Source organism: Colius striatus, chromosome 13 (assembly GCF_028858725.1).
Source record: "Colius striatus isolate bColStr4 chromosome 13, bColStr4.1.hap1, whole genome shotgun sequence".
NCBI lineage: Eukaryota > Metazoa > Chordata > Aves > Coliiformes > Coliidae > Colius > Colius striatus.
This window is the reverse complement of record NC_084771.1, coordinates 8,197,403-8,225,070: the sequence shown is the minus strand read 5'-3', so window position 1 is coordinate 8,225,070 and position 27,668 is coordinate 8,197,403. Positions and strand designations below refer to the sequence as shown.

The 27,668-nt window shown below is 46.0% G+C and overlaps 1 protein-coding gene and 1 long non-coding RNA gene across 2 annotated transcripts; both read left to right on the top strand.

Annotated features, from left to right (window-relative positions):
- Positions 1–3,446: 3,446 nt before the first annotated feature.
- Positions 3,447–16,189, top strand: LOC133626628 (uncharacterized). Its single transcript, XR_009819689.1, has 4 exons — positions 3,447–3,537; positions 5,725–5,811; positions 13,996–14,206; positions 15,973–16,189. It is a non-coding gene; the product is annotated as an uncharacterized LOC133626628 (long non-coding RNA).
- A 99-nt stretch (positions 16,190–16,288) lies between these two features.
- ITM2A (integral membrane protein 2A) lies at positions 16,289–26,890 on the top strand. The gene is made up of 6 exons (XM_062006489.1): positions 16,289–16,441; positions 20,307–20,438; positions 20,629–20,817; positions 22,047–22,157; positions 23,245–23,395; positions 25,790–26,890. Exons 1-6 carry the CDS (start codon positions 16,358–16,360, stop codon positions 25,876–25,878), a joined length of 756 nt encoding a protein of 251 aa, XP_061862473.1. The 5' UTR covers positions 16,289–16,357; the 3' UTR covers positions 25,879–26,890.
- Positions 26,891–27,668: the final 778 nt, after the last annotated feature.

Sequence of the window (27,668 nt, the reverse complement as noted above, 5' to 3'; positions counted from 1 at the left end):
TGGCAGAGGTGTCAATCCCAGGCCTGAGCACCAGGGCTTCAGGAACAGCATCAGAGACAGAAAGGACAGGAGAAGCATGAACTGTCTCTTTGCTTCTACAGCATTATGAAACATTCCCGTTCTGTTGCTGGTGTGCAATGAATTAAAGCCCTGTAAAACACCAGCTTTCTGCCCAGAGCTCAATCTCTGCTCAGCCCAGGTTTCCTACGAGGTTTGCAAGGACTCAGTAAATGTTAAGGTGTATTTTTGCCAGCCTTGGTGCCTTTTGGCTTGGCTGGAGTCCAGAAGGAGCCACAGTTGAAACAATGGGATGGAGAGTGTGTTTACAAAGCTGGCTGTGAAAGGATGAGACTGAAAGTTTGTTGGCCAGCTTATGTATAATTTGTATGTGCAGGCTGCAGAGCTGCAGCCTCAGCTCTCACACACCAAGGTGTCCTGCACACCTTTCCCGCTGGCTTTAGTGGGTCATCCTGCACGAGCCGCGTTGCCTGCACAAATAAATGATTGCAGATTTGGGATTTCACCCTGGTGCTGGCTGGGATTCTGGGATTCCTGGGAATCAGGTTCAATCTTGATGTTGTGATGCTTGCATTGACAGAGTCATGTCATGGCTGATGTCACCCCAGGATGTTTTCCATGGAAAACATCCCTATTAGGGGTTGATGCGTATGAGCTGGGTTTTCTGCCTGTAGATCATTGCTTTGCCCAGCTCCATTCTGTGGACAAAGCCCCTGAGCACAACAGTTCTTTTAAATGCACAGTACAGTCCATCTCTGTTCAGCAAAGCCCTGAAGCACGTGCCTCATTTTTAGCTTAAGTTCCCAGGGCTGTACCTTAAACGAATGAGACATTCAATCAATGGGATTTTCCCCCTTCCTCGGGGCTGTGGGGCCAGAATTTAATAGGCAAAGTCACAGGGGTTTCTCCTGCAGACTAAGTTTATAAAAATGAATATTATAGCATTGTTTTCAAGCTTATTGACTGTGTCATACTGTTATTGCCTCCAGTCATTCTTTTCAGAAAACAAATAAACAGCAAGCATCTGTCAGCCTCAGCAATAAGCTGTAGTGGCAGCAAACTTAATCTGGTGTTAATTAGGCTTGTGGAAAACTAAATCAAGCATCAGAAACCACAGATTATTTTAGGCTTCCTCTAGCATAAACACAAAGGCTTGAGGATCCATAACATATTATTTTTGTTGACAGTTTTCCACTTTCCCCCCAATTTATTTCATGTATCCCATAGGCTGCTCCTTGATTGCCTTTAGCTCTGTCTTCTTTTGGCCTCGGCGTGGCAGTTTGTTAATCCTTCCTATTTTTGTGTGTTTAAGCAGGATTACAGACTTCAAATACATTGTAAAAGGAACCTGTATACAATCTTTCAAAAGCACTTAAGTGGGCCAATGACAGAAGTACCAGCCTTGCAAGCAAACACAGAGTGTTTGGGAAATCAGCCCCAGTGTTTATTTATAAGCCATTTTTAATTACTCAGCAGGGCTGAATGAAAGAACTGCAAAATGGAACACGACAGAGGGTTTTGCATTAAGTTACAGCTCATGGAGAGCAAGGGAGGGGTGGCCATGCTTTCAGGTCCAGATGATTTTGGTGTGTAACTCTGCCCTGCTGCTTTATTGACAACCCAACAAAACTAACCTGCAAACCAGTTTGCAAGTAGAGTGGGGATCTCTTCAGAGGCTCCACACAGCACACTGAAAGAAGAAGAAAGCAGGTGAAGAAGACAGGGCAGAAAACTCATAGAACGATGAATTCAAGGCCAGAGAAGTTGAAAGGGGCAGGGTAGAGCTTGGGAGCTCATTCACATGCAGAGCCAAGAGGAGGGTGCTCACATTCATGAGGATGCTGCAGAGTGGTCCAGCACTGCTGCACCCACGTGCCCAGCTCCCTGCCACAGCTGCAACCAGGAAATGATGGTATGCCAACACTTTGCCAGCTCACCTGAGGCTGCAAGGAGTAAGGATTTCAGATAGACAAGCTTGAAGGAAGCTGGTTTAATGACAGCCCCAATGCTAGACAGGATGGTAGGGACAAGGCAGCCCAGGAATGAGCATGTATTGAATGAGCGGACAAGAGGAAATGGCCTCAAGTTGCACCAGGGGAGGTTGAGATTGGAGCTGAGGCAGAACTTTTTCCCTGAGAGGGGTGTCAGCCCCTGTGCCAGGCTGCCCAGGGAGCTGGGGTTTGCCCAGCCCTGGAGGGATCCCAAAGCCGTGGAGCTGAGATGCTTCTCATTATTTAATGTTAAAAAAACCACATCGTTATAGGTTGTTTCTAAGAGATTTCTTATGGCAACTTGATTTAGGGTTACCAAGGTATTTGGCTTAAGAAGCCAAGATCTGCAAAGGAAAATATCCAAATAAAGAAACAGACTTTTTTCCAAGGACTTCTATCACTATTTGATGAGAAGGTGATGAAGGGGCCATCCCTGGCCATGCAGCATCAAGGGTTGGCAATGAACAGGAGTTTCAGGCCTGACAAAATGATATTTGGCCTCTATGACACACAAAGAGGCTACAGCACGTTGCAGTGTGAGCACATAAACCACATACACCTTCACATGGGCATGGCTTTCCTTGCAATTCAGTCTGGAACAAACCTGGCCGAAGCCACTGAAGTGATACCAAGGGATGGGGAGATTTCCCACCTAAAGCAACATCCAAGGTGTGAGGCTGCTGCTCCCTTGCCTATGTAAAAACACTCGAGGATGTGAAACCTGGAGACTGCACTAAGGAGAAAGCTTTGCATGGGCAGCTCCTTCCCCTTTCTCAGTGCCAATGCCCCAGTTTGAGAAGTGCCTGAAATGGACGTGTGTGAGGGTGTCTGCATCACCTCCACGTGCACTGCACATCAACACTTGCCAGACACCACCATTAGAGACCTCACTTTTCCCCAGTGTTTATCCTTCCTGGAGCTTCTACTCCCATAAAAGTCAACAGGAGATTGCCTGAGAAGGAACAGAGTGTTTGTTTATGGGGACAAGATTTTCAAGCTGATTTGCATTAATTTTGAAAGTAAGACATTTATGTTGTTGTTGTTCTTGTTCCCGTTTGTTTCCAGGAAAAACTGAAGTCATATGAGAGCAAAACATGCCTTGCCTGCTTTTGATCACTTGGCATACTTAGAAGCAAACTCCTCAAAGTAAATATTTCCTATGAAGATCCTTATGGGTGTGACCAACATGTGAGGAACAGCAACAGGAAAAAGGCTGCTTTCAGCTGAACACCACATCATGTTGCATTCATTAGTTACTTGACATTGTAGCTGGAACAGGAGAAAATAAAAAAGGCATGGAGCAGAATGATATTTCAGTTTGTTAAATGCTCTTGAGTCAGGGCAATTAGTCCCTCAAATTGCAATAGATCCCTACATGTCTAACAAAGGCAGGAGCTGCTGCTGCCCACGAGCTCACTGATTCCCTTTGAGTTGAGCACAGAAAGGCAGGATGGTCTGAGAGCATGTGCCCAGCTTACAGCCAGCCCAGAAGCTGTTGCCAGTGGGATATCACACACGGGCACCTGAGGTATGATTTGGGAGATGATGCATTGCTCTCTTCAGCTGTGAGACCTGGAGCTGTTTAGCCTAGATTAGAGAAGGCTGAGGGGGCACCTCATCAACACTTATAAGTACCTAAAGGGTGGGTGGCAGGAGGGTTGGGGGAAAGATATCTTTTCCTATTGTTTCCAGCAACAGGACAAGGAGGAAGATACTCAAGCTGGAACACAAGGAGTTCCCCTGGAACATGAGAAGAAGCCTCTTTGCTGTTCAGGTAAGAGAGTCCTGGCCCAGGCTGCCCAGGGGGGTGTGTGGAGGCTCCTTCTCAGGAGGTTTCCAAACCCATCTGGACACGTTCCTGTGACCCCTGATGGAGGGGAACCTGCTTTAGCAGGGGCTGGGGCTGGAGCAGCTCTGCAGGGCCCTTCCAACCCCACCATGGTGGGATTCTATGATATAGTTGTGTTTCACTGTATCTGTATGAAGAAATGTCTTGCAAATATGTAGCATTTGACATTCATCTTTGTCCAGCACCTCTTGTCTGTGCTTGTGAAGTCCCTCATTTAGAATGACATTAATGGCACAAAGCAGAGCAAAATTGTTGCCATGAGCCAGCAACGTGCCCTTGTGGGTAAGGCCAATGGCATCTGCTGTAGGCAGTAGGTCAGAGAAGTTCTGCTCCCTTTCTCCTCTGCCAATCTGGAATATTGTGTCCAGCTCTGGGCCCCAGTTGCAGAAGGACAGGGAGCTGCTGGAGAGAGTTCAGTGCAGGGCCACAGAGATGACGGAGTGGAGCATCTCCCTTGTGAGGAAAGGTCAAGGGAGCTGGGGCTCTGGAGCTTGGAGAAGAGACTGAGAGGTGACCTCATTCATGGTTACAAATACATAAAGGGTGGGTGTGAGGAGTCTGTGCTCAGTGATGGCCAATGACAGGACAAGGGGCAATGGGCACAAGCTGGAACAGAAGAGGTTCCAAAGAAACACAAGGATGAATTTCTTCCCTGCTGAGGTGAGGGAGCACTGGCAGGGGCTGCCCAGATGGGCTGTGGAGGCTCCTTCTCTGGAGACATTCCAACCCAGCTGGTTCTTGTGTGTCCTACTCTAGGTGGTGCTGCTCTGGCAGGGGGGTTGGGCTAGATGAGCTTTGCAGGTCCCTTCCAGCCCTTGAGACTCTTTGATCACTACAAATGGCTTTTGATCAGTCAGCAGTTCTGATTAAAAAGCTGCTCTACAAGGGAGGAATGTTTAACCATCGAGAAAAACACTGCAGTCAGGCCAGGCTGAGCATCACTTTGCTCATACCCAGGGCCATTTCACCACTATCTCCTCTTACACTGCTGCATTATATCTCAAAAACGTGGTCACTGGTGCCATGCCCAATGACTGGGGAGCAGCAGCTGGGCAGCTCTGCCTTCACCAGATAAAGCCTGTGCTTTCCGTGGGGTGCTGGGAGGAAGCAGTGCTGCTGCCTTATCATCTTCCCTCCAGCACCACGTGGGATTGTGGCAACCTTCCTCTTTTTTTTTTTTGCTCTTGCTAAATATAAAGCCAGGCTGGTTTTGATCATGCAGGAGCTGGTGAGCTTCCCAGGGCACAGCCTGGCAGGAGTGGCAGCAGCCAGGGATGTTCCCTACCTGCTTGCCCACCCTGGCCAGTCAGAGAGCCATGGCACCTCCTGGCTGTGCTGTGTGGGAGGTGAAGGGGCAGCTCCTGCATTGGGCTGTCACAGAATAACAGAATGATGTGTGTTGGAGGGCCCCTGCAGAGCTGCTCCAGCCCAGCCCCTGATCAAGCAGGTTCCCCTCACTCAGAGGGCACAGGAATGTGTCCAGGTGGGGTTGGAAACCTCCTGAGAAGGAGCCTCCACACCCTCCCTGGGCAGCCTGGGCCAGGGCTCCCTCACCTCAGCACCAAAGGAGTTCCAGAGGAAGTTTTTCTGTTCTCTAGCTTATTTCCACTACCTCTCTGAGCCATATGTACACAGAAGCTCAGGATAGTTGGGATATTGCATTGCTGTCACAGCTCTCTGCTGCTCTAGGCTGACAAGGCAATTAAATGGAAGCTATCCTGTATGTGAGCAGCCCCTTTTGCTGTTTCTGACTATGGGGGGTGGTGGGGGAATGCATATGTGCCTAATACAAATGCATACAGCTGCGATAGAACCCAAACAGAAAGGAACACCTTCTCTCTGCCCTTCTGCTCCCACTTGGCTCAGGCTCCACGCGCCTTTCTGCATCGCCCCAGTGGCACAAGGTGACTACAGGAGAACCGGTGGAAATGAAGGAAGAATATTCATCTCCCAGTAAGTGAATTTACTTTACTTTGCCACAAGATGGAGCCTTGAGATTAAACCATTTGCTTGAGATTTGCTTGTCGTTTAAAGCCTATCAAGGCAAGTTCAAAGATGCATGTTCAGTGTTCTCAGAGGATTATCTGTGCTTTTTAAATGAATCACACTTTTCATCTTCACTTATTAGTCAGGTATGAGGAAACTATGTATACTCTACCAAAATAGTTGCCCCTCTGGTGTAACTCAGCAGAGGAAGGTGCTGAACAATGAGACTTTTCTTCTGCAGTGAGAAATCATACTCCAACATCATGCAATATTCTGGGAGAGGGGTGAGCTGGTAGAAGAAAGAGCACTTTGTGGAAAAGCTGAGGCATGAAGGGTGATACAAGGAAGGTATTTGGGAGGCAGTTGGCTTGGGCTCTTCTCTCATTTACCTTCTGGTTCAACTTTACTTCTGCAAAAGCTCCTGGTTATATATCCCCCAGTTATTTCTGGAGGGCAATGGTAAGTTAGTGATGTAAATATTTCACTGAGTGATAGTTGCATGGCTTCAATGGTGCCCACCCCTGTGTGGACTTGGGCCAGGAAGGAGAAGAGTTGGAGGAGAAAGAGCCAAAGTTTGAAGGCAGCTCAGAGCTGAGCAGAAGGCAGGAGGCTGATAAGGCTGGCTGTACTCCCCATGTGCCTTTGTGTGTTCCAGAGTGACAAGGAAATGTCTGAACTCAGAGAGGGAAAGCAGAGTGACAAATGTTGCTGGAGAGATAATAAGCTGAAGAATAATCCCCCTGGTCTGGTCTTTGATGGGAGGCAGGACATGTCTGGCTCACTGTAAGAGAGCAGTGCCACAGACCTGGTTGGGTCTGTGCTCCATGGTGAGAGGAGCAGGATGAGGACAGGGCTGCCCACTGTCCCAGAGAGCCCAGCCACCAGACCCTGGGCAGCTGAGCACAACATCCAAGTGTCTGTGGAGTTCTTAGCATCCTCATCTCTCTGGCCTCCCATCTCCTTCTGTGTGTGGATCCAAAAGGATTGGCCCAGATCAGGGATCAGTGGTCTCCCTCCTGAATACTTTTCCCCCTTGCAGGCTCCCTGCAGGCAGTTGCCTCCCTGCCCTGCAGCAGGTTCAGGCATTGGGCAACCCCTCTCCTGGGTTCTCCACCCTCACAGAGGTTTTCTGCCTCTTTTAGATAAAAAGCCAACACCCTGTCATGTGGCTTCTTGCAGCAGCTCCATTTTACAGCAAAATAATAGCTGTAAATAACGACTTTGTTGTACCTATACCCAAATCTTCACTCTCAGGCATTGCAGAGAATCTCTTTCTCTTTATCTGTTTGCTAGCTGTGAACATCAGTGCTTCCTCAGCAGGACAGAGACTCGAGGAAACAGTGATGAGGTTGGGTATGTTGAGGCTTGGCATAGCCAGGCTTCAGAACTGCCCTCAGCCCAGTGCTGCTGGGTGGCTCCAACAACCTGCACAGAGGGGCAGAATGGATTTCATGAAAGCCCTGACTTTTATGTTACAGCAATACTTCCTTCCCCCAGGGCTGCCCCACACCACTTTCCTTCTTATGTCACTTATTTTGTCTGCCCAGCTCTTTCCCATGGCCAGTATGTTCCCAGTCCCTTCTCTCTTGCTGATTAAAGCGTGGTGAGCAACCTCATCACGAAAACAACAATCTGTGCAGTATCTTTAGTGGAATGGCTATTTCCAAGGTCTGGAAATGATGGAAACCGGGATTGAGGCTGCACCTTATCCTCTTAGTGTAGTAATTAAGCAGAAAATGGCATCAGTTAGTATTAGTTTTCAGTAAGTCTTGAGATGAAGGAGACACAGCTCTGCTAATTAAGGTGAAAAAGCAGCTCACCCAAGAAACTGCAGCAATGCTCTCGGCAAGCAAGTCCAAAGACATATCTATTTGTTATATTCAGTTTACTTAATTCCCAGGAGACTCTCAGGTATTTATATGGCATCTTTTCTGGCATCTTTTTCCTGTCTACCAGCAAACACCATCTCTCTCTGCTGACTGAAACAGGCTAAACATCAGGAAAGAGGTGATGCACACTTGTCACAGGGTTAAATTTGGATTTAAGGTGGCAGCATCTCCAGGTCTCCAGCATATGACACAGAGTAAGGGGGACACAGCAGTGGAGGTCATGTCCTTCACTAATGAGAATATTCACTTGGGAAGAAGTAGAAGAAAATAACCTAGAAATAAGGTCATTGTTCTCCTGACAACCTCATGGGAAGCTCAAGCAGTGCTGAGACTGAACTAATTTTCCTGCTGAGCCTGACAGCCGTGTGGACAGCAGGAGCAGCAGTTCCTGAGTTGTGGAAGCAGCTTTGATTTCTTTGAAAAACATTAGGAATCCCAAGAGAAGAGTCTGCAAAGAGTCTTTAGGCCTTTGGGAAAGGGATTCTGTGGGAATTCCCAACATAATTTGGTTCCTAGTTTATTTGAACATTACCAAAAGGGGAAACATTGCATCAGAACTGTCAAGAACTGTGTTTCTCTGTGATGCAATCCTTAGAGAAGTGGAAGTAAAGACACTGTTACCTTGGCACAGTCCTTCCTCTAGGGTGGCTGTGTTGCTACCTCCAAGAAAGGAATCCAAATGCTAAAATGATTTTTACTGTGAAAGAGCCACTAAAACCTTCAGAGATTTCTAAATTGCAGAGGAACTGAGGTTTGTTTGTGTTCACTAAAGGGTCACATTCCTGGAAATGCTTCATCCTATATACCCAGTGGCTTAGCAGAGGAACAGGCAAGAGTCAGAGATGGAGCAGTGGGAACATGACCTCCCTCACAACATTAAAGAAACATGAAGGTATGAAAGGAATGGAAATGGTGTCAAGGAGCAGAGCTCACACATCCCAGTGGAGGACTTTGGGTGTAAATATCCCCATCAGTCCATAATATGGTTGATTTTCTTTTGCTTTTTGTAAATACTAATTATATGAACCAGAAACTCAGGACATTTGACTTCATCATTGTGCCCACTGTTAAGGAACAGGGTAATACTGCTGTGAGTCGGATATTCCTCCTTGTTCCCTTTGTTATGCAGTGACTGCTCTGACTAAAGCACGTGGTGCATTAATATATAACACCTAAACAGGGTCAAAAATGGCCCTGGGGAGGATTGCTACCCATGAGCAGAAGTGTGTTTGAGAATAGATGTGATCCAGTGGGAGTGAGCAGATGATCAGACACATTTGCTGGTGCTGGCAGAGTGGTTGATGCAAAGAGCAGTGGAGCCTCAGCCCAGAAAGATGTGAATAATCTCTGGGCCCACAGAAACCCCAGAGGCACAGCTGGGAAAAGTGTCAGGTTCTGCACACAGGCCAGGGAAAGCCCTTGCTCTGGTACAGGCTGGGAAGCTGGGGGTGAGGAGCAGCCCGACTGGAAAGGACCTTTGGTTACAGTAGATACCAGGCTAAATCCAGGCACAAGTCCATAACATTAACTTGGTGAGATGTCAAGATTTCCTGAGCTGCTTTCCTTAAAAAGACTTTGTTTCTGAACTGGGGAGTTTCATACTAAAGTGTGATAGCAGAAAATGACCTTTTAGGGATTTCTTAATCTCATTCCTTCAAAACACAAATTCTATTCACCTTGCTGTCTGCTGGAGAGCCATCACACTCAAAAATAGCATCACATGAAGTCCCATCAAAGACTTCTGGCATCACCAGGTGTCTCATCAGTACTAAAAGATATCTCTTGGAACAGGAAAATGAAGTACCACAGGTTATTTCCTGTCTCATGATGTGGTGTCTGTCATATGAACAGAAAACACCTTCTGCAGTAAAAGCTGCAGCCTATGAAAACACCACACGCAGCAGAATGCTTTAAAATGGAATCAAAAGGCATCTTCTCAAGACTAATTGACAAAAAAGCCCGAACAAACAGTTTTGTTAGGGTCTGTTTTGATGACCTAGTATTTTGCTCTTGGATTAAACTCTGTGTGTGTGTGTGTGTATCTGCTCGAGAGTGCGTGTGTGTGATCATATTTCTTCCTCTCTCCACTGCAAAGAGGAAACTCGTGTATGTGTGTTTGTATGTGCATGATCACAGGTTCTTTCCTGCCTGCATTGCAAAGAGGAAACACAAGCTGGGTTCCACAGCCTTCTTCTTACACAACCAGCTTTTTTCTTCACCCAGGAGCAGCCACCACAACTTTGATGAGGCTTTGCTTCTCATCAGCCCCTTTGCTCACAGATAAACACCATAACAGGATACCACTGTCACCTCTGCTGCTGCTTAACAGAAAATCTGCATCCTCCTTGCACAGCTTCACTGACAATCTGTAGGGGGAAAAAAAAAGCAAGCTACAAATCTCTTTAACTGCCAGCCTCTGTGATCCAAGCTGCTGTTAGGACAGGTGTGCTGTGGTAGGTCTATTTTTGACAGTATAGGCTTCACACAGATGAAAAGGGACACCTGTAGTCTGAAGAAAAATGCCCACAGAAGTAGATGATGGCACAGGTAGGTTTGTTTGCCAAAAATGCTCCTTTTTCAACAGTTCATGTAATTTCATTAGGTAAAAGAAAGCAAAAGGTAAGTGCAACTGGCTGCAAAAGTTGGTAAGGTACTCTCTTAAAAAGGTAAGTCCAAGGATCACTTCTGTTGGCATTAATGGGATGAAGTTTGGTAGGTGAGGTGATACAAGAAAACATTCTGTTCCTTCAAGTTCTCCTCAATTAGTTATATGACTGTGATACCTGAAACATTTACCTGCTCTTATTTAGATACAAAAGTGGGGTGCTATTTGCAGGAATGGTGTCTCTGCAATTGCATTATAGCTTTTTTACTAACCAGGTACTCTGAGTTCCAGCTCTGATACCCTTCTGCATCATTAACAAAACTCTGCTAAAGCCCTTGACAGACTCACAGCTGATTTTTCACCCTAGCTCCAAAAACTTCCACAGCCTCTTGGTACCATGCTCAGACTGGGTGCCTAGTTGTATCATCTTCTAAATAAGAAAACTCTCCAGCTGGGATGTTGTCTTGTTATAAATCCTTTATTAGAGTTGTAGTAACAGATACAGCTACTCAATATGCAAGTAGTGTGCATGTAACATGGGGATAGAAACAATCAAACCAAACCAGAGCTCCTGTCTACATGGCTGTTTTCAGAACTACATCTTCACTGAAAGGGTTGATTGGTGTTAAACTGAGGATGTGCCTCCACAGCAATCATTTACATGCTCCAGGAGTACTCTCCCTGTAGGTACTGCTTTTATTAAGCCAGGAAAGAGCTGCCCCTGTGTGCACAGCCATATCAACACGTTGCAAAGCAAACCCACACAGAACAAGTCAAACAAGCTCCACCAGTCGATGCAAAGTCTTGACAGCATATTAGGGATTTCTGCCAACACGGTTCAGTTGGTCTGGGAACATCCTCAGGCAGCTGCAGTGTATGTACAGCTCTGGCTTAGCTGCATTTGTCAGCAAACACATGTTGAGTTGGGCACAGCTGGGGACAGAGTAGCCACACAAAGTGTACCCATGTCCATGCTCACCATTAAACTAAGTTCAAACAGTGACTGTGATGGCAAGTATGGTCCACCTTGGGTTGTTTTGCTGCTGTCAACAAGAGGGTGGCCACTGCAGCAATGTCTGCTGAGTCTTGGGTATAGGTGTGGGCTCTGCATTCCAGCGGGCTGCCCCAGACGCCACCTCACAATGCTGATGGCAAAACAGAGATCAGGACACAGAGAAAATGCCAAGATGGAGGGGTGAGAGTAACCCCAGCACTTTCCTATTTAGGGTGTCTAACGAGTAGCAGCCTCTGATCAGCCCATGGTTCTCATCCAGCCCAGGGCCCCTCACCACCAGCAGTCCCAGGCAGGGCAATTTGCAGGATGATGTTGCCAAGCTGTGGAGTGAACCAAGCCCCAGCCAGCACAGTTTCCCAGAGGGAGGGTTCTGGGTATGCCATCTGTAAGGGAGAGTTTTAGGGGAAGTTTGCATGAAAGGAAAAAGGGACAACCCAAGATGACACCCCTCAGTGCCAAGATAAACATTAATCTGTGTCCAAAAAATGCATATTTGGCCAGTTCAATAGAAGGCAGTTTGAGCTTTGAGTGTTTGTTGGTTTTCCTCTTATAGCAGTGTTCAGCAATGCTTTTTGAGACCTGCCAAGACAGGATTCCTAATATATCCCTGGTGTAATTCTGCTTGCCTCACTGCAGTTACACTGGGACAGATTTGGCCCTTTAATTGTTTGGGGTTGCTGATCACCCTGGGTGTGCTGCTTGCTCAGCACATTTTCTGGAGGACTGGAATTTCTTGTGGAATTTTGCTCTGTGAGGCAATGGCTGTGTGGGCAGTGAGTCCTCTTCAGCACCAGTTTGAGCACAGCCATTAGGGGATATGCTCTTGGTGTTGCTGCCTGATTGATAATCACCTCTTCTTCTCTGTCTCCTTCAGCCTCGCTTTTCTGCTCACCACTTCCACGGTTTGTCACTGCAGAGAAAACAGGCTTTCCCCTGAATGTAAATAGGCTATTTCCATTTAATTGACATTCCTGTTACAGTATTTTGTAACAAGGTCATCAGTAGAAGTGAGTAATGTGTGCTTTCTTTGCCACAGATATGAATCTAACAGCGCTGCAGTGAAGACAAGCACAGCAGGCAGTGAGGGATGTCAGCAGAGCAAACACAGTATGTGCCATCCAGAAACAGAGATCCTCAGCCAAGGGCCCAAATTCATCTCAACACGGTGGGGAAAAGCTTTCCTCTACAACAGCTTATACTGGCAGCTTTCAGCACAACAGTTTCATAGTCTGAGATAGAGATCCCTTATCAACAGCCTTACAAACGAGAGCGAGGTAGGAGCGCAAGAGGTCTGTGGGTCAGTGATCACAGAAGGAAGGGAGACAGAGGCTGCCAGAGCTAGAGAGTGAGGGAAAAGGGACTGAGGAGGTGGCAAAGGAGGGATTCTTAGGGAGAGGGTTGGAAAAGGACTGGAGGCAAAAGGTAGAACTTTTTGAGAAGAGAGAGTTGGTAGTTTCTCTTTAAGTCCCGTGTGACGTACTTATTGTTTGCCTTTGTTGTCCTTCTTCAGTAATGATCGTACTCATAAACCAGTCCAGATTATATGTATTGCATGTATTTAAATCTACTATCAATTATGCACATTAGTTATTGCTGCTTTCTGTGTGCTACCTTGATTTTGAGCTGGGACTCAGCTGTGCAATACTCTGTGCAGATGTAGTGCTGTGGGTAGGGGACAACCCTTGTTACCTGTGAACTCATGCAATGCACAGAGAGAGTACAAAGCTCAAGCTAAGTGGAAATGCACTTCAGTACTTCACTGTGTACATGGCTTCAGACCTGACAAAAACCCCTGAAATTAAGCTGTGAGTGACAGCTGAAGTGGAAAGCTTGTGCTGACGTGTCTTGCTGGACTGTAGCCCTCCTGACCATAGTTTTGTTTGAACTAGAACACACTCTGTCAAGCATTATGCATATATGTGTAGTATTTTCTACCTCAAAGTCTGAGAATACTTTACAACCTAGGACAGATGAAGTATCATGTTGTTCCCAAAAGGTAAGGGAGTGTTTTGCTGGTATACACAAGAGGAGGAGACAGGGTGAACTTGAGTGTGAGAGAAAGTTTGAGAGTTTTTAAAGGTACATCAGAACAATTTTAAAACTCCTACATGGCAAAAATTAGTTTTAGTTCAGTGCAGAATTGCTCAAAAAAGGTGTTTGAAGTGGCATGATCTGCTGAGCCAAAGACTGGCCTAATAAAAGGATAGTACCTCACCTTACAAACCTTGCTCTTTAATGTTCTTAGACTGTCTGAGCTACTTACATCGTCTCTACCAGTAAAAGGGAGGTGTCAGTGTTTAATGCCACTTTTAAGAAACACAGTTGACTTCTCTCTGTGAGTAAGCTGAAAAGTAACAGAATCACAGCACACCAGTTCACCCTTCTTTTTGGCCAATTTCCTCCCATCTCTAAGACAATCTAGCCTGTGTATTTGTCACATTTTCAAGCAGTGTTGCTTTAAAGTTAGAAACACCAGAAGGATTAAAAGGATGATTAAGGATAAGGGGATAATCTCTTGCCTTGCAAGGTGATAAAGATGATCTCAGAATAAATAGCAGTAAACTGAAGTCAGGGTATGTTAGTAAGAAGGAGAATAAAAAATGTTATGGGATTTGAAAAAATGAGTGCTATTACTTTTTTAGATGCCTTGGGATTTCCAGGCCTAAACTGCAGCTGGCGTGTGGCAAAAGTCTGAAAGAAAACTACATTTCCTTCTGTCCATACATCTCAGGATGGAATTTGTCTCCCCAGACCTGGCACTTCAGATTGCAGCTGGTCCCCAAAATGCAGTCAGACAATTGTAAGAGGAAGGAGTAATCACTGACTGGATCGACAGTTATCAGCTGTGTAAGGGTAAGAAAAATTGTTTGGTGATACTGGAATGACTTTCTCCTGGAAACTGCAGCTTTTAAGTAGCTTTTGAAGGCATTGAGATAAATGATCATCACATGCTACAAATCACAAGTCTAATGAGAGTTCCAGTGCTGCAGATTCAGTGAGTGCCAAAAACAAACTCTTGTGGCTTTTACATTTCCACCTTAGCAAAATACATCAAGGTGTGATATGGGTTTGTTCTGTGTGTCCATCCCTTGCAACAGATCACAGCACATAGAGAGCAAACTGGGGTGTACAGACACCAGTCTTGATAAGTGGCAAGTGTCTATTTCAGGTTTATTTCTGTGTTCCTTTTCAAGTGAAAGCAATGGGCAATTGGGAGATAGAGTCAATTTGGTTAAGCATGAAGTAATTATACTAGATTAAGATTCTGGAAATTCATATCATTTATGAACTGCCAGGCTGTAGAATGGAGATATGCATCAGCCATACAGGAAATCTACTTAATCTGGTTTTAAATCTGTGTTTGAGGGACTTTGATGAGATTGTGACTTAACTTATTCCTAACACGCTAGAGCTAGGAAGTGTGAAAATTCATGTCTTGCTGGTTTCTTGGTAAAATGAAGCATAAGTCAGGTGAAATAGACGGGAAAAACTTTGATCTTCTCTGAAGTCCAAGTTCTTAATGACATGAAAGGGAGCAATATTAAACCTATGATCTTGAAAGGAAACAGTGGTATTGCATCTGCAGAAGAACAGGAACACGCTTTGAATGCTGGAATACACATTGCACTTTGTTTGCACTTAGAAGAATTACTTACTTCAATATTTGCATAGTGTTCAGCTCTGTTTAATTACAGCTGTCTGAGAGGAAGAGTTCAACGGTGGGGGCACCAGATTCAAACCAGGCTTCTTTCTAGAGTCATAAAGTAGAAGCCTGGTGAGACAGACCCAGATTTTCATCCTTATGAAGGAGCAGATTGTTTCAAACAGTCTTAATATATGAAACCTTTTCTTCTCCTCCTCCTTTGGAAATGAATGGTGATGCCTTGTCTGTCTTCTTGGCTGTTAAAGATCCCTCAGACCATATTTCACAAGAGAAGGGAGATAGCTTGAATAAAAACACCCCCATCACTGAGGGTGTCCCAGGGATGACTCCTTTTCACCAGTGTAAAACACAGAGAATTAGAAGTCTGGATGATTATCTGCACAAATTTCACACAGGGCTAAAAGGAAAGAAGGTGATTGCTGTGGGGCTGGAGAAACATGCCACAGAGGCCGAGTCCTGCTGCCACTCGCTCCTGTACCCTGACACTTCGGCCTGCCCACACCACGGCCAGCCTCTCCTGGATTTCAGGGTGGTTTTAGGATGCAGGTCTTTTCAGGCAGGAGTCTGGTCCTTGCCCTTTTCTTTGAAGGTCCCTATGCAGCCATGGAGCTGCAGAGTATCTAATGGGGATAGATATGGTGGTTCTAGGGAGCTCCTTGAGAATAAAGGCTGTTCTGGGGCAAGTGTGGTAGGCTCAACCTCAGCACCAAGGACAGGCAATGGTGTTCCCCAGCTGATTACACTCCTAATCTTTCCACTGAGGGGTTTGTTAAGCACTGAAATGAGCTGCCCAAGGAGCTGGGGGAGTGCCCAGCCCTGGAGAGATCCCAAAGCTGAGGTGCTGAGGGCCAGGGGTCAGTGGTGGGCTGGGCAGGGCGAGGTGAGTGGTTGGGCTTGATGATCTTAAAGGTCTTTTCCAACCGAAATGGCTCTGTGACGCTGTGATCTCTCGCAGGGTGCCGTCAGACGCTTCCACACAGACATGACAAGTTTGGGTCACCCCCAAGGAGTTACAGCACATCTCCAAGCCCTCTGCTCTCTCTCTCATGGTGCTTGGGTGTCTGATTCCCTTTCTGGGGGGACGCAGGAGGCTTTTAGGGCTGCCAAGGTTCGCTGGAGCCCTGACAACCGCGTGCCCGCAGTCCCAGCGCCGCCGCCATCCGCGGCACCTCTCCGTGTGACGGGCCCGGCCTGCAGGGGGCGCCCGCCCGGCCCGGCCCGGGAGGCGGGGCTCGGTGCCGCCCCGCCCCGCTGCGCACGCCGAAGGGGCGCGTCCTGCCCCGCCCCGCCCCGCGGCCGGCGGCTCCTCAGCGGCAGCGGCGGCGCGCAGCACCGGCGCCATGGTGAAGATCGCCTTCAACTCCCCCTTCGCGCAGAAGGACGAGCCCAAGAAGGAGGCGGCCGAAGCGTTGGTGGCCGATAAGGTGCGGGGAGAGGCGGGGGGGAGTCTCGCCGCTGCCGGGTCGCGGCGGGAGGAGCTGTGCCGAGGGACGGCGGTGGGTTGGGGGGGGCAGGAGGAGGTGAAAGCCGCCGCCATCTTCTCGCAGCGGCTGCGGGCCGGGGAAACGCAGCGTCCGGCAGCTCCCCGGGGGCTGCTGCGGCCGCAGCTGGGGCAGGTTTTGGTGCGGGGGAAGCCGCGGGTGCGGGGTCTGTGCCCTCAGGGCCGCCGCCGTGACGGGCCGCCGGGCGGAGCGGCTCCGGGAGAGCCGCAGCCGTTAGCGGTTCCCTCAGCGCAGCCATTTCCCAGCCCGGTGCCGCTCGGGGTGTCCCGGGCCGTGCCCCGAGCTGCGGGATGGTGTTACGTTACCCGAGAGGGCTTCGGGCTCGCACGGCCGGGATAAGCCGGCTGTTTATTTCGCGCTTGGAGCCGTGCCAGGGCCATGTTTCCTGACGGGGGTTTTAAACCTTGGTGGCCGGCGGCCGGGTGAGTCCCGTGGGCAGCCCGGGGAGAGAGGAGCAGGGAGAGCGCCGGGTCCTGGGCTTCAGCCTGTTCTCCCTCTCCAGGACACATAGAATGGGGTTTGTAGCAGCGTCTTGCAGGCGAACAGAGTGGGTTAGGGCTCGTCCTCCGCTCGCTGCTGCTCTGAAGCCCTCGTAGGCAGCGAGCTGGAGTGCGGCACTGCGGTGAGGTGTCTGGGCTCCTGCTACGTCTAGCTTAAATTAAGAAACCTGCCATAAAGGGTTTTAAATAGAAACCCAGACAAGTACTCTGTGGTTGGCTTTTCCTTCCGAACGAGGTGCCGTGTTGCTGACTTGAACTGAACTTTCCAAATCTGTGGGAGACTTTATTTTGAAGGTGCCTTGCTTGGCTGTTGATGTTTTTCAGTCAGATGAAGGACCTCAGCATCTAGGTAAATAAATCAGCTTTAAAGGAGGGATATGGGATGGACCGAGTTTATTTATAATCAGGGAGTGGGGCTACTTAAAAACAAAAACAAACAGCCTCAACTCCAAACAAAACCATCATCAGAAAAAAAACCCTACCTGTGGGCTTGGACTCTGGTAGTTTCATGTTTTTCCTTTCTAAGCTATAATCAGGAAAGCAGCTTGTGTCCCAGCCTACAGAGCCTCTGCCTCTCCTGAGATAGCCTCCCTTTACAAGGGGAAGGATGCAGAGTGGTGTTTCTGACCCTTTTGAGCTGTAGGAGTTGTATGTGTGCACAGAATTAACACAGTAGCACGGAGTTACTAGATCAGGAGGAGAAACCAGTGAAGCAGTGCAGATAAACGACTAGTTGTTAACCTTTGGAAATGTCATTCGTCTGGGCAAACTCATCGGCTACTCCAGGTGCAACTTGTTACACTCATTTTTTGCTGGCCCTGTACCGTGCAGATTCTGAGCATAATACTTAAGACACACTCACAACCTTTCTTTTGTTCCTTTGGTAGCTGCACTTCTCAGTTGAGGAGCTGCTCGTGCTGTTTGGTTACACTTGTCACACTGTCCTTTGCATTTGCGTGTGGGTATGTGGGGGTTTTAACAACCCTTCACTCTGACTTCAGGGCTTAGAATTGGATGCAAACATCAAGTTCACAGTTTTACTCCCAACACAAACTTGTTCTAGGGCTTGTTAATGTCTGGAATATTTGTGCAGAGCAAACAAGCTTAATGGCTGATGTTGGCTGGAACAGCACAATAAAAGGCCCCTGGAATATCTGCACAAAACGCTTGAGCTTGCAGAATACTCTCCCTGCAGATTCTGCAGAGAGCTGACTGTGTGTCAACAGTGTGTCTTGTGCTAGCTGCAGATGTTAACACAAGCGATTTTTCTTCTTCTTTCTTACTCCTAGTTTGCTTTGCTTGTCACTGCACAGCTCAGAACTGCATTTGCTTTGCAGGCACTTTTTTATGCCGTACTATTTTGGAGCGGAGGCTTTGTAAGCTGCTGGAGCCAAGCCGGGGTATTGTGTTCTCTTATCAGCTCTGTCAACTCCTTTCTTCTCAGATTCAGGCTGCGACATCCCTTCTTAATATGATAAATACCTTTGCTTTGTTTGGAATAACGTGTAGTGCAAGTGTAGCTAATTATATGTCGACATCATCCAAGCACTGGCAGGTCTGGAGTGCCAAAAGGTATTGCGTTCCAGTCACGATAAACTGGGTGAGCTACTGAAAGGTGTAGGTGAAAGTGGCAGAGAACGAGGCAAACACAACTAGGCTTGATCTTCAAAGCCAATTAAACCTGAAAGATATTTTTGACTTAGTGGCATATAAATGTGGCACAATACTGACTTGAAACCAGGTTTTTTGGTTTGGTGGCTTCTTTTTTTCCCCCACCAAATCCTTAACTAGCCAATTGTAGCACTTTCTGTCTTGCTGAACCAACGTTTTTCTGTTTGGAGGATGCGAGAGTGGAATGTAGGAGTATTGACTTTTGCAAAACAGCTTGGGTTTTGTTTCAGTACTTGCTTAGCTGATGTGTTTGACTTTGGCACTGCTGTTTCTTGCTGAGCATGGAAATATGTGCAGCCTTTGTAATCATACTGTGGCTTGTCCTGATCACAGGCCACTTCATGTTATGTCCTTCATAGTGGGACCTGAGGTAAGAAAGGCTGTGGAACCTGCTGTGTTAGATCTAGCTACTGACTAGGAGCAACGTGAAGGAAAAGATCTTTTTCTCTGAAAGCCAATTTTTCTTCCTGACCTCCAGTACAAGGAGCAGGTCAGGGAAGTGAGCCGCTAAATACCAGGGTCATGAATTGTTAAAAGGACATCCTTGACCAAATACATGGATTAGCTAAACCCTTGAGGCTTGGGTTTTGGTTGGTTAAAGACTCCAAACCAGTGTGTGTTTGCTAAAAGTAAAAGTCTTTGGATTGTTCAGAATTTGAAGGTACTTCTGCTGTTCTCCTGTCAGCTTGGCATGTGTGAGCCTTTCATCTGGAAGTCTAGGAAGGCAATGAAAGAACTCCTGAGTGATAAGTTGGCATTCAGAGCCACTGCTATCTCTGCAATCAGTATTACACAACTCATCACTGTGTTAGGTGCTAGTGATAGTCGGTTCCTTTGGGTGCAGTCATTTTCTGTTTGAGAGAACACTGGGGACAGGAACAGGTCACTGAACTCAAGAGGTATGGTTCAGGCACCTAAAAACAAAACCTCCTTGGTGCAAGAAAGAGTAGTTTGAAGCTGCAAGGTAGGATGTGCCATAGAGACTGTTTTTTGTTTGGCATAATTTGAAGCTGCATTTAAGCTGGTGAGTTGTTCTCTTTCATGGTAGGCTTCATGTGTGCAAATTACAAGTTCCAGAACCTGAATGTTATAATCAAGTGTCAGATGTTCCCCAGTTAATAGACAAATCTGCATCTTAGCTTTTCATGTTAGTTAGTCTGGCTTTGTAAGGAAAAGTAATATTCTCTTAATCCATCTGGTAGCGAGGGGAGGATAGGAAATAGGCTTTGGGGAAAAGGCCTGGAAACACTGTACTTCAGAACGACCTTGCTTGACAGATTGTGCTTCCCTGCTACTACATTGCAATTGCAGCTCTGTATCTTCTGTTACAATTGCTTAAATTTCCTACACCTCAGAGCTTCTGGCTGAATGTTTGTCCAGAAAGCATCTTTTGACTAAGAAAATACCCTCATCCGGTGCCATTGGGAAACTGATCTTAACATGATGCAGTAGTATTCCAGCTAAATGTTTTCTTAGTATATGATGTTTGACTTGCAATTCTTACTGCACACCTAAAAGAAACAAGGATAGTAGGTCAAAGTGAAGCAGCAGGTAATGATTTACTTTAAGTTGAGAGCAGCTATGCTTTCTTAATTTTCTTCTGTCTTTCTTTAAAGGATCCAGAAATTGCCACACATGGAGGTGAAAATTCATCTGGAAGATGTCTGCTGACTCTGCTGGGTCTAGCGTTCATCTTGGCAGGAGTTGTTGTTGGTGGAGCCTGCATCTACAAGTACTTCATGCCTAAGGTAATGTGGAAGTTATTTAAGCAACACTAAACTTAAAAAAAAAAAGTAATTATAAGTAGATTGCCACTGTAATAGAAACCCTTCCATAAGTGGGACGTGGGGGCTGCTGTGTCTGTTGTCAGAGCTTAAGTGTTAGAGACACTTTCAGGCGTTTGCTGTAACATCTCACCAGCCTTGCTCTTGCTTTCAGCATAAGGTGTACCGTGGTGAGATGTGCTACTTTGAGAACGAGAATCGTGATCGTGCAGTAGAGCCTTATTTCCTGCCCATTGCTGAGGAAGCTGACATCCGAGAGGACGACAACATCGCCATCATCGACGTGCCTGTGCCCAAGTTCTCGGACAGCGATCCTGCAGCCATCGTTCATGACTTCGATAGGGTGAGTATATGGGAAGAGAGGAGGAATAACTTGTCTCGTTACTCACTGGGGAGCTGTGGTAATCATATCAGCTCCAGGGTTTTCATTCTTGAGGCTTTCATACAGCCAGTGCAAGCTTCTCCTTGAGGATGGGTTCAACAGTGTGGGAAATATGACCCTTTTAACTCTGACTTAACTTGTGCAAGGGAAAAGGGTTAGAGGAGTTCATACACACAGGGACTCCAACTGGATCATCCTCAGAACAATGCAAATTTAAATGTTGTTTCCCATAAGATATCTGGAAGTGACACTTGTTATTAGGTCAAGAACCCTATGTAAATGGAAGTGAGGATGGGAGAACATTTGTATGTGGGTTATGAAATGGGGAAAGAGAGGATTTGTTCTAAAATTCTGACAGACTGGGTTACAGCAAAATGTAGAATTCCTAACAAGTGTGAGCCCTGGGTAAGTGAACTGAGCAATCCATTCAAGGGGCTCAAATCTAGAGCTTGGAAGTGCTGTGTCAGCTGCATGTGGCTTCTCTAAAGCAAAGATGAGAGGATGGTTGTAATTTGACTTTTTAATTCAAGTTGTGTTGATATTATTAACAGTTATCCTTAGTCAGCTGTAAAAGCTCCTGTAGGTTGTAAAGCAAACCTTGGCAGTGCAGACATCATCGTGGTAAAGGCACTAAAAGTGCCCTCTGTACCTGCTTGCCTTCAGCAGCAGTGTGGAATGCTGTGCAACTGTGCTGCCTGTGTTGTCTTGACGGAACCTTGGCTATAACTTAAGGAATTCATTGAAGAGCTTCAGTTGGTTCTGGTTAAGTGCTGTGCAAAGTCATAATAAACCAAGTAGATACGTTGATAACTTTATCACTGAGTTGAAGAACAGCAGAGATTAGTGCTGATGTGACTTTCCAGATAACTGCCACTTGTTCTGAGGAGCTGTTTACAGGGAGTGATTGCTCTTCAGCAGATGGATACCTCTTGTTTGTACTATGCTTAATTGGATTGCTTCAATTAGGAGAGCACACTCCCAAATACTTTCTCTGTGTTAATACAAGCCGTGGCTACAGCCACTTTGCAGAAGTGGTAACAGTGAGGCTCTTGCAGACAGCTCCTGAACGCATCGCTTTGGTACGAGCTGTGTGTAATCTCCAGCTTTTTGAGCTTCCTCCTTAATCTTGGTAGAACTGTCTTCTAATCATCCAAGGCCATGCTTAATTGAAAACTTGTTTTCCAAAATAGCTTTTGACGGCGTATCTTGATTTGCAACTGGGCAACTGCTACGTGATCCCGCTGAACACGTCCATAGTCATGCCGCCCAGAAACCTGATGGATCTCTTTGCAAAGCTGGCGGTACGTGGAAACTTTTGCTGTTTGGTTGTGCTGCCAAGATCCCTTCTGATAAGAATGCTGAGTGTTGCTCCTGAGCTACAGTTCCTTGCTAGAACAATCCTCTTGCCATCAGAGTACGTAATCCCCCTGGCTCAGTCGCTGTGCTGAAGTGAAGGCCAGCTGTCAGTGTGTATCATGTTGAGTAGGTTCATGCTTAATGCTCTTTATTAATACCTTGCATTATGAAAGCTGAAAGCAAACAGCAAATAAGGTTAAATTTAGCTGTTACAAAGGAATTTGAGAAAGCTCCAAATATTATTAAAAGCTTAAACTTGAAAGTTACTACTGGAAAGCTCACTTGCCTCCTGAGAGCTTTAATGAGGAGATGAATACTAACTTGTTCTGTTTTACTGGCACTGTAGTTAGAAGCTCACCGCAAACATTTTGACTCTTCAGTGACTAAAACTGGTATTTTTCCAAAATGACCTATGGATCAAGTTGATAATGTTTGCCATTGCTTCCAGGTTAAATGCAGGAATGACTATCCTGTGTCGGATGTACTTTTGATAGAAGTTATTGACACCAGGTGCTGGAGGCCACCTGATCTAGTTTTAGCTTGTTCAAGACAAGGTTTAGGTCTGTCTCCCTACTGTCATTTTTATGAGTTGGTCGTGAGGGATGGGAATGATGTCAATAGTGCTGTGATCTTATGGTGAAGTCTTAACTTCTGTAGGTGACACTGCTGGTTTTTGTATATTAAATAAGTTGCCTCAGACATGGACACTTTCCTGGTGTTTTGTTTCTCTTTTAACTGCAAACTTTGTGTTGCACACAAACTTGCAGGTTCTGTTTGCTTGCTTCATGTGAGGAGAGCAGTGTTAAGGTTAACTGTGCTTGGTTTGGGTGCAACTGCAGCTGTTTAAAATAGTCTTTGTCAGTTTTTAACTTCTCTGGTATGCAGCTCTACAAGAGCAGCATAACTTAATAGTAAAAAGAAAGAAACATGAAATCCAGTGCCTGAAGCCCTTCCAAGGCAGAGAGTAAAATGTAATGATGTTTGTCCTTTGTTAGCAGGATGCTGTGTCTCAAGGTTTTTTCTCTCTTTTAGACTGGCTCTTACTTGCCTCAGACTTACCTAGTCCGTGAAGAAATGGTGGTTACAGAGGAGATAGATAATGTGTCTGATTTGGGTGTCTTCATCTACCAACTCTGTGTTGGGAAAGAGACGTTCAGGCTTCAGCGCAGGGACCAGATATCGGGTAAGTTCCCGTGTTGTTCAAGTAGGGAAAGGGTAAGTACTTAAACCTTTGGAGTTTTTAGACTTGGAAATCTCTGTGTGTTCAAGTGAGCTGAGAGTGCTGCAACTGGTGGGTATTTTCTCCTGCTTTCAAATTTGTGTGTGAAGTTTCATTTGAACGTGTTAAGAGAGAGTTTCAGTTATGGAATGAGAGGTTACGTGCCCAAACCAAATTTGAACTTAAGGCTATTTCTGTTCCATCTTCTGGTTGAAGTTTTAAGTTAGTTTGGCCCTCAAGTTCTTATAATCCATCTGATAATGTGAGTTTCTGTAGGTGCACCTTAGTCTGTCCTATCTAAAACTGGATTACAGGAGCACCAAGTAAAAGCCCTTCACTTGCTCTGGAAAAAAACCCCTCACCGAACAGCTAGTTCTGGACATCCCAGACTTCCTCTCTGAAAGAGGAAGAGCACATCATAGGAACTTCTGAGCTCTGTTTGGTTACTGTCTGCTTGCACCACTCCCTGCCATTCTGTGAAAAGGATTGAACTTGGGATGTCAGTGGTTTGAGCCTGAAGTACACAAACATGATGTTATGAATTCTAGCTGTCTGTAGTTCTCAAAGCATTCCATAGTTTCCTGCTCTTGCCAGCTAATAGCAATCTAATCCATTGTCAGTTACATCCTTTCAGAATGCAAATGTTTAGTTTGCCAGGACACTCTGCTCTGGTTTTCCTGCCAGGCTCTTAGGCAAGCCTTTCCTCAGCCCAGTTAGAGTTTGCAGGAGCCACATCTGCTGTTTGCTGGAGACTGTGTCCTGTTCCTAGACATGAGGCTCTGTACATAGGAGCGTTAAACTGGTCCTGTGCAGTGCACATGGCAGAAGCAGCAGATGTTCCCTGTATGGGAGGGACAGGTATGTGTCTCTTAGACTTGTTCACAAAAGCAACAGCGAAATTGTTTGCTGCTCTGACTGGAAAATTGTACTCAACAGACATTATTGCAAGGAGTGTTTGTGATGTTTCCTTTAAGTCATCTTGCTATAGCATATTGTTGACTTCTCTGTACAAGTTTTGTTTACTATGCAGCATATTCGCATGAAAGGATTTTAGTAAATGAATAATGCTGCTTGGTACACTTTCTGTCCTGTAACTAACCTTGTTTGCCCTTGGGGTGAGGTAGGTTGGAAATCTAGTCAATGGAAGACTGCTGCTGAGGAGGAAAGTGTTTAGGAACAAGGCTTGTCTTGCCTTCCATATCAGATTCCTAGCACACCTTTCTTCTAGTGTGTACAAGCCATACACACATAAATAATTAGACTAAAATGGATAAACTCCCGTCACTTCTGTGGAGAAGTCTCATTTAGCTGGTGCTGCATTGGCTCCAAGATTTTGTAGAGCTTATGGTTCACCTGTCAGATCAAACTGACCTCAGGTTCTGCAGCAGTTCCCTGCAGTTACAACTGAAGGCATGAAAAACAGGACAGGTCATCCTGACTGTTCAGTTCTGTATCCAGTTAAACAGCCACTGGGAACTTCTTAGCTTGTGCTGACGTTAAGATTGAGATGAACCGAAGGACAATGTGTATTTTAAGTGTTTATAAATGAAAGCAGTGCCCTGCTGGGTTGGGTTTAAGAGCTACTGCTCCTAGACTTCAATGGAGAGCTTCTGAATGGTTCTCTGATTATTAGACAAGCTACAAATCTTTCTTCTCTAATTGTTGTGTAATATCAAAGTGCTTTAGCTGAGCATCTTATCTTGATGGCAAAACTACTGTATTCTTGTCTCCTGGAAAGATACATAGAAAAAACACAGCTGATACAGGTAAACTGCCTGTGTCAGGTTCAGTCCTGGCATGTCCCAAAACACAGAAAATCACTTTAATAGTGTTAGGAAAAAGCTTCAATAAGCTCATCAGCTGAGTGGCAGATCCTCACAGGTCTCTCTGGAGAAGCACATTCTCTGTTGATACACTCTGAGTGGGAGAAAGTGCTGAGAAAGGTGTGAGGAGTGGTATCTGCACTCTTTCTGAGTTAAACTCTCCCTGTAACTTCAACCTGCTCTGCTTTTCCTTTCCTTTGTGGTTAGGAAGGGCCGTGAGAAGCTCTGCCATAAGCCATGTATTCAGTGTTGTCTCTTGTCACTGAAATGATGGTGGGGACAGTAGAAGACAGTGCTTGCTTGCTTTGTCCCGTGTTGTGTGTATCCCCCTCCCTCTTGTCACCATTCTAAACACCACGAGGCTTTTGGACTGAAAACAAGCTGACGTTGAGCTCTAGTGGTGAATCCCAGCTGTGGAGGTGGTGTGTGCCGAATGATTGTGTCCCTGCCGCCGATAACTGTGCAGAGCCTGTTGGTACTTGCTGCCGGGTTGTGGGTGTGCTGTTCTTAGACTCTCGTCTTCTCTCCTCCCCAGGTCTGCAGAAACGCTCAGTGGAGAACTGTCACTCAATCAGACACTTTGAGAACTCTTTCGTTGTTGAAACAAAGATCTGTCAACAGTGAAAGGTGTTGGAGGGGAGGTGACTAGTTCACACCTTCGTGGAGAAGTCTGAGCATTAGACTGGCTTCTCCAGTTAAACGTGCAGTGATAATCAAAAGCCTTATGCGTTTTCTGTGTATTGCTTGTGTTTCAGAGACAAAGTCACCATTTCAGCTTTCTTTGATCCTTGGTATTAACTTTTTAGTTGTCTCATGTAAAACTTAAATTTGAGTAAGGTTTTTGGTTTTTTTAGAAGGTTAATATCAGTTTGTCTGTTGAATGTGTTTGATTTAGTGTAACCCGGGAATGGCAGAAAAATATATATATATAAAAAAATGTTAACCAATTCCTTGGCTGGAACCAATTCTGTTCACCTTACCTTTCACAGAATGATTAATAATAATGATCTGTGGTTTGCACATCTCATGTAGTTCTGTAGGATAGCTCTGCACTCCGTATCCTGGCTACAGAAAAAACACCCCCTCCCTTCTGATGAGTATCATTAAAGGTTTATTTTAACTACCATGTGTGAAGCATGTAAAACCCAACCTCAGTGATCATAAACCTTTAACACTACCCTGTTTCATTTTGTGCAATTACTGTATTGAATTCGTATGTATATTTGGAACCTTCCCTGAGCTCATGTTGAATTCTTCTACCTTGGTTTGGTTTTGTGGTATTGAGTTGTTAGATTCGGATAGAGTTGCTCTTAAAGCTTGTCAGTATTTTTTTGGTTATGAATTGGTTTATCTTGTAACTTCCTATTTCAAGAAACCTGTTCTGGTATAGCTCACTTGTGAATGTGACTGTAGCTGTAGAATTAAACTACTCTGGCTTATATAAACTTTTTAGATCAACTTTTTATGAGCAAGTAGCATTGCTACTGCAGTCAGAGAATCGTTCCTCTTTCTTTGAAAGCTGCAGCCTAAAGATAACGAGGAGTTCGTGTCCTGCAGTTGATGAACTTGAGAGTTTTATTAAGGGACTTTATATTGGCATAAATTCTGCAACCCTATAATAAATGTTTCTCTAAAACTTTGGTGTTTGTGTGACTTCGTGCCTGCAGCGGGCTGGTGTGTGGCCCACGTGGGGGAAGCGGTGGTGATGAGCCTCAGGCAGTGTTCAGTGCTCTCTCCTCTTACCTTCAGCTCTTTTTCAGCTCGAAGCCAGACTCCCTGTGGCTGTGGAAATGCTTTAGGGTACAAAGCAACCGTGTGGAACAGAGGGAAGAGAAGATACCTGTCTTCAGGCCTGCTCCCAGCAGGCAGTTCCCGGTGCTGATGGGGGCTGTGAGGTGGGCCTGGGGGCAGTACCTGCAGTCCTGCAGCAGCAAGGGAAGGACGTGCTCTGGGATTCATCCATGTGAATATTGCTGGGGGTGAGGCTTGTGAGGACAAGTTTGCTTGTTTTAGTGTTACATGTGGCTGTGTTAATGAGAGATCTCTTTAGCATGTGCTAATAGAGCAAGGCAGTGGAGGATTCAACAGCAGCCTGTTGTAGCACCTTTCAGCATTTACCTGTGAGCTCTGCTGTGCTTTGAGCTCCTGAGCATTGCAGTGAGATTTCTGCCACTGATTGCTCAGAGAGCTGATGTGTGTTTGAAGCCTTCTGGCTTTCCTGGAAAGTGCCTCCGGTTGCATGGCTGGAAGTAAAACAGTAAGCAGGCTTTCTGCACCAAGAACTGGGACTTGAGAAGTGACTCTAGGAGTAGTTGCTCTCAGCTACTGCTTTTGAAACTGTGTAGAGGAGTGGAGCACAACTCCTGGGCCGTGGGGGTTCTGCTGCCTTGTCTTGGAAACAGCACAACCCTTCT

Coding starts and splice junctions, on each gene's coding strand:
- ITM2A (XM_062006489.1), top strand. CDS start 16,358: ATGGTGAAGATCGCCTTCAACTCCCCCTTCGCGCAGAAGGACGAGCCC. Junction 22,158..23,244: donor ATCTCTTTGCAAAGCTGGCG/GTACGTGGAAAC, acceptor TCTCTCTTTTAG/ACTGGCTCTTACTTGCCTCA. Junction 23,396..25,789: donor GCGCAGGGACCAGATATCGG/GTAAGTTCCCGT, acceptor TCTCCTCCCCAG/GTCTGCAGAAACGCTCAGTG.